At 44.3% G+C, this 13,552-nt stretch overlaps 1 protein-coding gene across 3 annotated transcripts in view; it reads left to right on the forward strand.

The window, feature by feature from the left end:
- LOC134355083 (guanine nucleotide exchange factor VAV3) overlaps positions 1–13,552 on the forward strand; it is a 398,893-nt gene that overhangs the window by 370,584 nt on the left and 14,757 nt on the right. For all 3 annotated transcript variants that reach the window (XM_063064827.1, XM_063064829.1, XM_063064828.1), the window contains one exon: positions 2,000–2,087. In XM_063064827.1, the coding sequence (XP_062920897.1) occupies positions 2,000–2,087 (88 nt within the window). The remainder of the gene's footprint in view (positions 1–1,999; positions 2,088–13,552) is intronic.

The following is a 13,552-nucleotide window of genomic DNA, read 5'->3' on the forward strand; positions in this document are numbered from 1 at the left end:
GTGTACGGGTAACCAGAGCTTTTTAAAAATACTGTCATGACGTGCTGGAACAGATAGTAGCGACAGCGCAGCATTTCAGTGTTTTCTTGAACACAACCTCCAACACCACAACAACAATATCTGACAATAGATGTGTAATAGCCTAATGTAACATTGTATGGAAATACAAGATATCACTGATGCAGACATGTTTTATACATTTAACAAGGTGCTTTATTAATGTATTGCTTGTGCAAACATTCAATAGATGCAATTGTCACGACTTCCAAAATGTTATTTTAAGTATATGTTTGGCATAGACGTGAAAATGTTAAGGCCTAAAAAGGAAAATTGTAGGTTTCACTTTTACTCAGGTAAAAATAAAATCACTTTTGCCCAGTAACCTGTTTTATTGCACATGTTTAATACAGAAAGACATGGTAAAAGTAAAGGCAAACAAATGAGGTAACAGCAAATTTCACTTTTGCCCAGTAACAAACCTTATTGCATTTAGTTGTAGCTGTCGTCCCTTTCATTGGTGAAGAGACTATGGCTGTAGGAAATGCTTCCGGGATGACCCCTCTGTGGGAGTGGGGAAAATGTTGGTTGGGCCACCCGGGGGTCTGTGTGTCCATATGTGTAGCTGTTGTAGTGGCTGTGAGGCTGGTATTGTGGTGGTGAAAAGTACTGGGGGGGAGCCATCATATTCCTCAACATTGCAAATCTCTCTGCAACAGAGTTAGTCAGTTTTCCAATGTTTGTCGTCAGCCGGGTCATACTGTCCGTGAACTCCCTGTTGGTTGCCTCCACACGCTCCAGTATTTGTTTTTTTTAGTTTTAAGTCCTCCTGTGCGAGATCCAACATTTCATCATTTGGCAATTTCCTTTTAAGTTTTTCTAGTCTGTAACTGGACAAACGCGCACCAAGTATACCGTTTCCTCTTCACAAAATGCTGGTGGAACGCAGCAGGCCAGGCAGCATCTATAGGAAGAAGTACAGTCGATGTTTCAGGCCAAAGCCCTTCGTCTGTACTTCTTCATATAGATGCTGTGTTCCACCAGCATTTTGTGTGTGTTGCTTGATTTCTTTGTGTTTGCATTTCCTCTTCACTTGTTTTCTGTAGATGTGTGCTGTGCAATGTCCAGTAGGAGGAGATTAATATGGACGGAGGTATTTTCAAAAATGCCTGGTGTGGACACCTGTCGTTTTTACGCAGAACCGGTGTTTTCAAAATTATCCAGTCCAGTGTGGACGTAGTGTAAGGCCATTGCCACATTATTCTCACTTTAACTGCACCTCTCACTGTAGACTGTGCACTGTCACTCACGCATCATTGTGCTAGTATCCGCGACTGCCTTCTCTGTGGCCAGTATTCTTTTCCATAGATATAGCCTGGCCTGCTGAGTTCCTCCAGCATTTTGTGGTGTTTCTCTGTACTAGTTCATTCTTTCCTCTCGCTGTCTCTCCTTTCCTCTGAGCTCTGTCATCTCGTAACTGTCGATACAGTTGGTGATATTTGCTGACATTCAGGTTTGTACTCATTGCCAATTTGTTGTTTCTGTACAACTACATATCAAGTAAATGACGGCATGCAGTCAGAGGTGAAGTTATCTTGTATATTCACTTTGCAGAGAGACCAACAAATCAATGTGCATGAGTAAATTGTCAATCAATAATTAGTGCTAAGGGGAAGTCATTGCGCTAAAAGAAATAGATCTGAGTTCCTTTGTGACACACTCTCATGTTTCATGCGAAGGACAGAGAGTTGGTGTGTTAACTAGATCTGTGTTTATATGTGACTCACTCCCAGGGTTGGTGGAATAGACAGGGGGTTGGTGTATGTGCTGGATCTGTGTTTCTCTGTGACTCACTCCAAGGATTGGTGGGTAGCCAGGGGTTTAGTGTCTTCACTAGATCTGTGTTCCTATGTGACTCACTGCCACGGTTGGTGAAATGGACAGCTGGCTGGTGTTTTTACTAGATCTATGTTCCTATGTGACTGTTACAATCTCTTGGCAGCTACAACAATGAAGTGAAACACATTAAGATTATTTCTGAAGATTCATCCTTCTACATCGCACAGAACAAGAGATTCCGTACATTAAAGGTGAGTGACCCTCATCCTGAGAGATGAAGGCTCTGAGCTCCACTTGCAAAGCTCGGTATTGGCCATCGTTGACTGTGCTTGTGAACATGATGTTGAGCACCCTTCTTGAACTGCTGAAATGCTTTTGCTCCAAGTGTAGACCCAGTGACAATGAAGGAACAGAGATATATTTCCAAATTCAGATGTTGTTTCCTGGGAGAGTGGAGGCGTGGGGGGGGGGGCACGGGTGGAGCTTGCAGTTAGAAACATAGAAAATTTACAGCACAATACAGGCCGTTTGGCCCACAAAGTTGTGCCGAACATGTCCCTACCTTAGAAATTACTAGACTTCCCTATACCCTCTATTTTTCTATGCTCCATGTACCTCTCTAAAAGTCTCTTAAAAGATCCTATCGTATCTGCCTCCACCAGCATTGCCGGCAGCCCATTCCACACACTCACCAATCTCTGAGTAAAAAACTTACCGCGAGATCTCGTCTGTACCTACTCCCCAGCACCTTAAACCTGTGTCCTCTTGTGGCAACCATTTCAGCCCTAGGAAAAAGCCTCTGACTATCCACATGATCAATGCTTCTCATCATCTTATACATCTCTATCAGGTCACCTCTCATCCTCCATCGCTCCAAGGAGAAAAGGCCGAGTTCACTCAACCTATTCTCATAAGGCATGCTCTCCAATCCAGGCAACATCCTTGTAAATCTCCTCTGCACCCTTTCTATGGTTTCCACATCCTTCCTGTAGTGAGGCGACCAGAATTGAGCACAGTACTCCAAGTGGGCTCTGACCAGGGTCCTATATAGCTGCAACATTACCTCTCGGCTCCTAAATTCAATTCCATGATTAATGAAGGCCAATACACCGTACGCCTTCTTAACCACAGAGTCAACCTGCGCAGCTGCTTTGAGCGTCCTATGGACTCGGACTCCAAGATCCCTCTGATCCTCCACACTGCCAAGAATCTTACCATTAATACTATATTCTGCCATCCCATTTGATCTACCAAAATGAACCACTTCACACCTACAACACACATCAAAGTTGCTGGTGAACGCAGCAGGCCAGGCAGCATCTCTAGGAAGAGGTGCAGTCGACGTTTCAGGCTGAGACCCTTCGTCAGGACTAACTGAAGGAAACTCTTCCTTCAGTTAGTCCTGACGAAGGGTCTCGGCCTGAAACGTCGACTGCACCTTTTCCTAGAGATGCTGCCTGGCCTGCTGCGTTCACCAGCAACTTTGATGTGTGTTGCTTGAATTTCCAGCATCTGCAGAATTCCTGTTGTTTGCACTTCACACTTATCTGGGTTGAACTCCATCTGCCACTTCTCAGCCCAGTTTTGCATCCTATCAATGTTCAGCTGTAACCTCTGATAGCCCTCCACACTATCCACAACACCTCCAACCTTTGTGTCATCAGCAAACCTACTGGCTGACTGCTGGCACAATGGCATCAGTGCTGGACTCCAGAACGAAGGCTGCCGAGTTCGGTCCATGTTGGGCCACCCCCAAGCACGCTTTCCATCCATGCCGGGTTGAGCGTCAAGCCAGCCACTCGGCCTCGTAAAATAAAAAGGGTCAAGTCAGCAATGTTCATATCATGACCCGGTTAATCTGAAAGGAGACCAATCCTGACACCACGCGCCAGATAAGAATGGCTGACTGTCTGGTGCGACCCGCTTAAAAAAAGCAAACTTACTAACTCATCCCTCCACTTCCTCATCCAGGTCATTTATAAAAATCACGAAGATTAAGGGTCCCAGAACAGATCCCTGAGGCACACAACTGGTCACCGACCTCCGTGCAGAATATGACCCATCTACAACCACTCTTTGCCTTTTGTGGGCAAGCCAGTTCTGGATCTACAAAGCAATCTCCCCTTGGATCCCATGCCTCCTTACTTTCTCAATAAGCCTTGCATGGGTACCTTATCAAATGGCTTGCTGAAATCCATATACCCTTCATCTACTGTTCTTCCTTCATCAATGTGTTTAGTCACATCCTCAAAAAATTCAATCAGGCTTGTAAGGCATGACCTGCCTTTGACAAAGCCATGCTGACTATTTCTAATCATATTATACCTCTCCAAATGTTCATAAATCCTGCCTCTCAGGATCTTCTCCATCAACTTACCAATCACTTAAGTACGACTCACTGGTCTATAATTTCCTGGGCTATCTCTACTCCCTTTCTTGAATAAAGAAACAACATCCACAACCCTCCAATCCTCTGGAACCTCTCCCATCCCCACTGATGATTCAAAGATCATCACCAGAGGATCAGCAATCTCTTCCCTCGCCTCCCACATAATAGATCCATTATATAATATCCATATATATCCATTATATATAGTATCATATTATATCATATATCTCCATATAATATAGGAGAACAAAATAGGCCATTTGGCCCATCGTGTATGTTCCAGCATTTCATCATAGCTGATCCAATTTTCCTCTCAACTCCAGTTTCCTGTCTTTTTCTTGTACTCCTTCAGGCCCTGACCAATCAAGAATCTATCAACTTAACATAGAAACTTAGAAAACTTACATCACAATACAGGCCATTCGACCCACAATGCTGTGCCGAACGTGTACTTACTTACGAAATTACCTAGGGTTATCCATAGCCCTCTATTTTGCTAAGCTCCATGTACCTCTCCAGAAGCCTCTTAAAAGACCCTATCATATCTGCCTCCACCACCATTGCTGCAGCCCATTCCACACACTCACCACTATCTGCATAAAAACCTTACCCCTGATACCTCCTCTGTATCTACTTCCACGCATCTTAAAACTGTGCCCTCCCATGTTAGCCATTTCAGCCCTGGGAAAAAACCTCTGACTATCCACACGATCAATGCCTCTCATCATCTTGTACACCTCTATCAGCTCTCATTCTCCATCGCTCCAAGGAGAAAACGTTCCTTCATTTTAAGCTCTCTTATCAACTCTGGATTATTGCACAACACCCAGTCCAGCACAGCCAATCCCCTAGTGGGCTCAACAACAAGCTGTTCTAAAAAGCCATCCTTTAGACATTCGACAAATTCTCTCTCTTGAGGTCCAGTACTGACCTGGTTTTCCCAGTCCACTTTCATGTTGAAATCCCCAACGATTAACATCACATTGCCTTTCTGACATGCTTTTCTATCTCCTGCTGTAATTTGTAATCCACATTTCAGCTGCTGTTTCGAGGCCTGTATACAACTGTCATGAGGGTCCTTTTACTCTTCCCATTTCTTACTTAAACCCATAGTGACTCTACACCTTCCAATCCTATGTCATCTCTTTCTAATGATTTAATATTATTTCTCATACACAGGACCATGCCACCCCCTCTGCCTACTAACTATCTTTTCAATACACCATATATCCTTGAGCGTTCAGCTCCCAATGGCAGTCAGTCTTTAGCCAAGATTCAGAGATGGCCACAACGTCATACTTGCCAATCTGTAGCTCAGTTTCAAGATTGTCCATTTTATTTCTTATGCTGCATGCATTCAAATGTAACACTTTCAATCCAGTATTTGTGGCTTTCTGTTTTAACTGCACCACGCCTCTATTGCCTTGTAACTCATCCCACTTGCTGTGACTATGCCTCATTTCCTGCCTGTCCTTTCTATCATCTCTGTTGCACACTATCTTTGATTTATTTCAGTTTTCTCAGCCCTATCATTACCTCTTGGCTCTTCAACTCAGTCCCACGGTTGATGAAGGCCAACACACTGTATGCCTTCTTAACCACAAAGTCAACCTGCGCAGCAGCTTTGAGTGTCCTATGGACGCGGACCCCAAGATCTTTTCCACCAACATACCAATCACTGAAGTAAGACTCACTGGTCTATAATTTCCTGGGCTATCTCTACTCCCTTTCATGAATAAGAGAATAACATCCACAACCCTCTAATCCTCTGGAATTTCACCTGTCCCCAATGATGCTGCAAAGATCATTGGCAGTAGCTCAGCAATCTCCTTCCTCGCCTGCCGCAGTACCCTGGGTATATCTCTTTCAGTCCCAGTGACTTATCCAACTTGATGCTTTCCAAAGCTCCAGCACATCCTCTTTCTTAATATCTATATGCTAAAGCTTTTCAATCCGCTGTAAATCATCCCTACAATCGCCAAGATCCTTTTCCGTAGTGAATACTGAAGCAAAGTATTCATTAAGTATCTCTGCTACCTCCTCCAATTCATACACACTTTTCCACTGTCACACTTGATTGGTCCTATTCTCTCACGTTTTACCCTCTTGCTCTTCACATACTTGCAGAATGCCTTGGGGTTTTTCTTAATCAGGCTAGCCAAGGCATTCTCATTGACCCTTCTGGCTCTCCAAATTTCCTAAGCTCCTTCTTGCTAGCCTTATAATCTTCTAGATCTCTATCATTACCGAGATTTTTGAACCTTTTGTAGGCTTTTCTTTCATTCTTGGCTGGATTTTCAACAGCCTTTGAACACCACGGTTCCTGTACCCTACCGTCCTATCCCTGTCTCATTGGAACGTACCTATGCAGAACGCCACGCAAATATCCCCTGAACATTTGCCACATTTCTGCCGTACATCTCCCTGAGAACATCTGTTCCCAATTTATGCCTCCAAGTTCCTGCCTGATAGCTTCATATTTCCCCTTACTCCAATTAAATGCTTTCCTTACTTGTCTGTTCCTATCCCTGTCCAATGCTATGGTAAAGGAGATAGAATCGGAGGATGAGAGGTGACTTGATAGAGGTGTACAAGATAATGAGAGGCATTGATTGCGTGGATAGTCAGAGTCTTTTCCCCAGGGCTGAAATGGCTAGCATGAGAGGGCATAGTTTTAAGGTTCTTGGAAGTAGGTACAGTGAAGATGTCAGGGGTAAGTTTTTTATGCAGAGAGTGGTGAGTGTGTGGAATGGGCTGCCGGCAACGGTGGTGGAGGTGGAAACGATAGGGTCTTTTAAGAGACTCCTGGATGTCTACATGGAGCTTTGAAGAAACGAGGGTTATGGGTAAAGCCTAGGTAATTCTAAGGTAGGGACATGTTTGGCACAGCTTTGTGGGCTGAAGGGCCTGTATTGTGCTGTATATTTTCTATGTTTCTATGTTAGAATTGTGATCGCTGTCTTCAAAATGCTCTCCCACTGAAAGATCTGACACCTGACAATAGACAATAGACAATAGGCAATAGGTGCAGGAGTAGGCCATTCGGCCCTTCGAGCCAGCACCACCATTCACTGTGATCATGGCTGATCATCCACAATCAGTATCCATTTCCTGCCTTATCCCCATAACCTTTGATTCCACTATCTTTAAGAGCTCTATCTATCTCTTTCTTGAAAGCATCCAGAGACTTGGCCTCCACAGCCTTCTGGGACAGAGCATTCCATATATCCACCACTCTCTGGGTGAATAAGTTTTTCCTCAACTCCGTTCTAAATGGCCTACCCCTTATTCTTAAACTGTGGCCTCTGGTTCTGGACTCATCCATCAGCAGGAACATGCTTCCTGCCTCCAGCGTGTCCAATCCCTTAATAATCTTAGATGTTTCAATAAGATCCCCTCTCAGCCTTCTAAATTCCAAAGTATACAAGCCCAATCGCTCGAATCTTTCAACGTTTGACAGTCCCGTCATCCCGGGAATTAACCTTGTGAACCTACGCTGCACTCCCTCAATAGCAAGAATGTCCTTCCTCAAATTTGGAGACCAAAATGACCAGGTTCATTTCCCAATACCAGATCAAGTACAGCCTCTCCTCTTGTAGGCTTATCTACACATTTTATCAGGAAACTTTCCCGAACACACATAACAAACTCAACTCCATCTAAACCCCTATCTCTAGGGACATGCCAATCAATATCTGGGAAATTAAAACCGACCACCACAACAACCCTGTTATTATTACACCTTTCCAGAATCTGTCTCCCTATCTGCTCCTCAATGTCCCTGTTACTATTGGGTGGTCTATAAAAAACATTCAGTAGGGCTATTGACCCCTTCCTGTTTCTAACTTCCACCCACATAGACTCAGTAGACAATGCCAACATGACTTCCTCCTTTTCTGCAGCCGTGACACTATCTCTGATCAGCAGTGCCACACCCCCATCTCTTTTGCCTCCCTCCCTGTCCTTTCTGAAACATCTAAAGCCTGGCACTCTAAGTAACTGTTCCTGCCCCAGAGCCATCCAGGTCTCTGTAAAGGCCACAACATCATAGCGACAAGTACTGATCCACGCTCTAAACTCATCCACTATGCTTCTTGCATTAAAATAGACACATCTCAAACCATCAGTCTGAGTGCATCCCTTCTCTATCACCTGCCTATCCTCCCCTTCGCACTGTCTCCATTTGTGAGCCAACAGCCCCTTCCTCTGTCACTTCAGTTCAGTTCCGACCCCCCAGCAATTCTACTTTAAACTCTCCCTAATAGACTTAGCAAACCTCCCTGCCAGGATATTGGTCCCCCTCAGATTCAAGTGCAACCCGTCCTTTCTGTACAGGTCACACCTCACCCAAAAGATGTCCCAATGGTCCAGAAATCTGAATGTGTGCCCCCTGCTCCAATCCCTCAGCCACGCATTTATCCTCCACCTCATTCTATTCCTATACTCACTGTCACCTGGCACATACAGTAATCCCGAGATGACTACCTTTTTGGTTCTGCTTCTCAGCTTCCTTCCTAACTCCCTGTAGTCTGCTTTCAGGACCTCCTCCCTGTTTCCTACCTATGTCGTTGGTTCAATATGTACCACGAACACTGGCTGTTCACCTTCCCACTTCATGATATCGTGGACATGATCAGAGTGGTGGATATATGGAATGCTCTGCCCCAGAAGGCTGTGGAGGCCAAGTCTCTGGATGCTTTCAAAAAAGAGATGGATAGAGCTCTTAAAGATAGTGGAATCAAAAGTTATGGGGATAAGGCAGGAACTGGATACTGATTGTGGATGAGTGATAGTGAAGGCCTACTCCTGCACCTATTGTCTATTGTCTAAACATCCCAGATCCTGGCACCTGGGTGACAAACAACCATCTGTGTTTCTTTCCTGCATCCACAGAATCACCTGTCTGACCCCCTAACTATAGAGTCCCCTATCACTGCTGTCTTCTTCCTTTCCCTACTCTTCTGAGCCACGGGGCCGGACTCTGTGCCAGAGGTGTGGCCACTGCTGCTTCCTCCAGGTAGGCCGTCCCCCCCAACAGTACTCAAACAGGAGTACTTATTGTTAAGGGGGACAACCACAGGGGTGCTGTCTAGTATCTGACTCTTGTCCTTCCCTCTCCAGACTGTTACCCACTTATGTCTCCTGAGGCCCCGGTGTGACTACTTGCCTATAGTTCCTCTCTATCACCTCCTCACTTTCCCTGACCAGATGAAGGTCATTGAGCTGCAGCTCCAGTTCCCTAACACGGTCTCTAAGGAGCTACAGCTCAACGCACCTGGTGCAAATGTGGCCTTCTGGGAGGCTGGGAGTCTCCCAGACATCCCACATCTGACACCCAGTACAGAACACCCGCCTCACAGACATACTTCCTGTATCTGTTCTTCACAGATAACCTACCTCGCCTTGACCCATTATCACTGAAGCCCCGTTAAGCCAAAGCCCTCCTACTCTGTCTACCTCTACTCTGTCACCCACTCCTCGGATGCCCCGCTTTACAAAGTGGACTTTTTAAAAAACTCTTCCCGCCAGTCTAACTCGCTAACATCCACGCGCCTCCACAGTCATTCCTCGATCAAACTGACAAAGAAAAAACTGATTGCCTTTTATACTCTTCCCATCCGTCTAACTCGCTGACGTCCACACACCTGCACAGTTATTCCTCGATCAAACTTCTGCCTTAAATATACATAAAGACTTGGCCCCACAGCTGCCTGTGACAAAGAATTCCACAGATTCACCACTCTCTGGCTAAAAACATTCCTCCTCATCTCTGTTCTAAAGCACCCTCTATCCTGAGACTGCGTCCCCCGGTCTTAGAGTTTCCCATGATAGGAAACATCCTCTCCACATCCACTCTATCAAGGCCTTTCACCTTTCAATAAGTTTTAATAAGGTCATCCCTCATTCTTCTGAATTCTAGTGAATACAGGTCCAGAGCCATCAAATGCTCTTCATATGACAAGCCATTCAATCCTGGAATCATTCCTTGAACCCTCTCCAGTTTCAGCATGTCCTTTCCTATATAAGGGGCCCAAACCTGCTCACAATACTCCAAGTGAGACCTCACCAGTGCTTTATGAAGTTTCCACATTACATCCTTGGTTTTATTTTCTTGTCCTCTTGAAATGAATGCTAATATTGCATTTGCCTTCCTTGCCACAGACTCAAACCGTAAATTAATCTAAGGAAATCCTGCACAAGGACTCCCAAGTCCCTTTGCATCTCAGTTTTTTTTTAATTTTCTTTCCATTTAGAAAATAGCCAACCCTTTTGTTACTTCTACAAAGTGCATGACCATACACTTCCCAACACTGTACTCTATCTGCCTTCTCTTTGCCCATTCTCCCAATCTGTGTAAGTCCTTCTGGAGATTCTCTACTTCCTCAAGCCTACCTGCTTCTCCATCTATATTCATATCGTCTGCAAACTTTGCAACAAAGCCATCAATTCCATCATCCAATTCATTGACATATAACATAAAGAGAATCGGTCTTAACACAGACCCTGGTGGAACACCACTATTCACCACCAGCCAGCCAGAAAGAGCTCCCTTTATTCCCATTCCCAAATGATTCTCCATTGTCTCCAACAGATTTGTCAAGCAAGATCTTCCCTTGAGCAATCCATGCTGATTACAACCTATTTTATCATGAGTCCAAACACACCTGGAGCTTTTCCTTAATAATTGACTCCAATATCTTCCCAGCCACTGAGGTCAAACTAACTGGCCTATAGTTTCCTTTAGAAACATAGAAAAGCTACAGCACAATACAGGCCCTTCAGCCCACAATGCTGTGCCGAACATGTACTTACTTGAGAAATTACTTAGGCTGACCCATAATCCTCTATTTTTCTAAGCTCCATGTGCTATCCAGGAGTCTCTTAAAAGACACTGTCGTATCCGCCTCCACCACCGTCACTGGCACCCCATTCCACTCACCACTCTCTGTACCTACAAACGTATTTCCAAGCACCTTAAAACTGTGCCCTCTCATGATAGGCATTTTAGCCCTGATACAAAGCCTCTGACTATCCACACAATCAATACCTCTCATCATCTTATACACCTCTATCAGGTCACCTTTCATCCTCCGTCGCTCCAAGGAGAAAAGGCCAAGTTCACTCAACCTATTCTCATAAGGCATGCTCCCCAAACCAGGCAATATCCTTGTAAATCTCCTCTGCACCCTTTCTATAGTTTCCTCATCCTTCCTGTAGTGAGGTGACCAGATCTGAGCACAGTACTCCAAGTGGGGTATATGGGACCAGAGTCCTATATAGCTGTAACATTACCTCTCGGCTCTTGAACTCAATCCCACAGTTGATGAAGGCCAATGCACCATATGCCTTCTTAACTGCACAGTCAACCTGCACAGCAGCTTTGAGTGTCCTATGGACTCGGACCCCAATATCCCTCTGATCCTCCACACTGCCAATACTATATTCTGCCATCATATTTGACCTACCTAAATGAACCACTTCACACTTACCTGGGTTGAACTCCATCTGCCACTTCTCAGCCCAGTTTTGCATCCTATCAATGTCCTGCTGTAACCTTTGACAGCCCTCCACACTCTCCACAGCACCCCCAACCTTTGTGTCAACAACAAATTTACTAACCCATCCCTCCACTTTCTCATCCATGTCATTTATAAAAATCACAAAGAGAAGGGGTCCCAGAACAGATTCCTGAGACACACCACTGGTCACTTAACTCCATGCAGAATATGACCCGTCTACAACCACTCTTTGCCTTCTGTGGGCAAGCCAATTCTGGATCCACAAAGTAATGTCCTCTTGGATCCCCTTACTTTCTCAATAAGCCTTGCATGGGGTACCTTATCAAATGCCTTGCTGAAATCCATATACACTACATCTACTGCTCTATCTTCACCAACGTGTTTATTCACATCCTCAAAAAAATCATTCATGTTCTTTTCTTCTGCCTCTCTCCCTTCTGGAAGAGTAGAGAGACATTTGCAATTTTCCAGTTTTCCATTCCTAATCTAGTGATGCTTGAGAAAGATCATTACTAATTCCTCCACAATCTCTTCGGCCATCTCTTTCAGAACTCTGGCAGTTATATGATCTGGTCCTGGTGATTTATCTACCTTCAGACTTTTCAGTTTCCCAATCACCTTCTCTCTGGTTATGGTAACTTCACCCACTTCATGCTCCCTGACATCTGGAACTTCCATTTTACTGCTAATGTCATCCACAGTGTAGACTGATGCAAAATATTTATTCAGCCCATCTGCCATTTCATTGTCCTCTATTACCTCTCCCACATTATTTTCCATTCTTGCCCTTCTTTTACACTTCATGTATCTGTAGAAACTTTTGGTATCCTCTTGAATATTACTGGCTAGCTTACTTTTGTATTCCATCTTTACCTTCTTAATGACTTTTTCTAGTTGCCTTTTGCTGCTTTTTAAAAGTTTCCCAATCCTCTAACTTCCCTGTAATATTATATGCCCTCTCTTTACCTTTTATGTTGGCTTTCATTTCTCTTGTTAGCCACAGTTGTGCCATCTTTCCTTTAGGATACTTCTTCCTCTTTGGGATGTATATATCCTGTGCCTTCCGAATTACTTCCACAATTTCCAGCCACTGGTGCTTTTCTGTCATCCCTGTCAGTATTCTTTTCCAGTCATCTCTGGCTGACTTCTGTCTCATGCCTCTGTAATTCCCTTTACTCCACTGTAATATTGATACACACTGACTTTAGCTTCCCCTTCTCAAATTTCAGGGGGAAATTCAATCATATTATGGTCACTTTCCCCGATTGGTTCTTTTACCTTAAGCTTTCTAATCAATTCTGGTTCATTGCATAACAACCAATCCAGAACAGCTGATCCTCTAGTGGGCTCAACCATGAGCTGCTCTAAAAAGCCATTTCGTAGGCAATCTAGAAATTCCCTCTCCTTTTATCCAGCACCAACCTGATTTTCCTAAATAACCTGAATATTGATGCCCCCATGACTATTGTAACATTGGCCTTTTGGCATGCATTATTTATCTCCCTTGTAATTTGTAGGATACATCCTTACTAGTGTTTGGGGGTTCTGTTTACAATTCCCAATACAACTTAGGGTCTTTTTACCTTTGTTCCTTAGCTCTAGCCACAATGATTCAACACCTTCCGACCCTATGTCACCTCTTTCTAATCATTTGATATATTTTATTTACCAAAAGAACAACGCCACACCTTCTGTCTTCCTGCCTATCCTTTCGATACAATGCGTATCCTTGGACATTAAGCTTCCAGCTATAGTTTTTCAACCATGATTCAGTGATGCCTACAACATCATACCTGCCAATCTGCAC

The sequence above is a fragment of the Mobula hypostoma genome, chromosome 12 (assembly GCF_963921235.1).
Source record: "Mobula hypostoma chromosome 12, sMobHyp1.1, whole genome shotgun sequence".
Lineage (NCBI taxonomy): Eukaryota > Metazoa > Chordata > Chondrichthyes > Myliobatiformes > Myliobatidae > Mobula > Mobula hypostoma.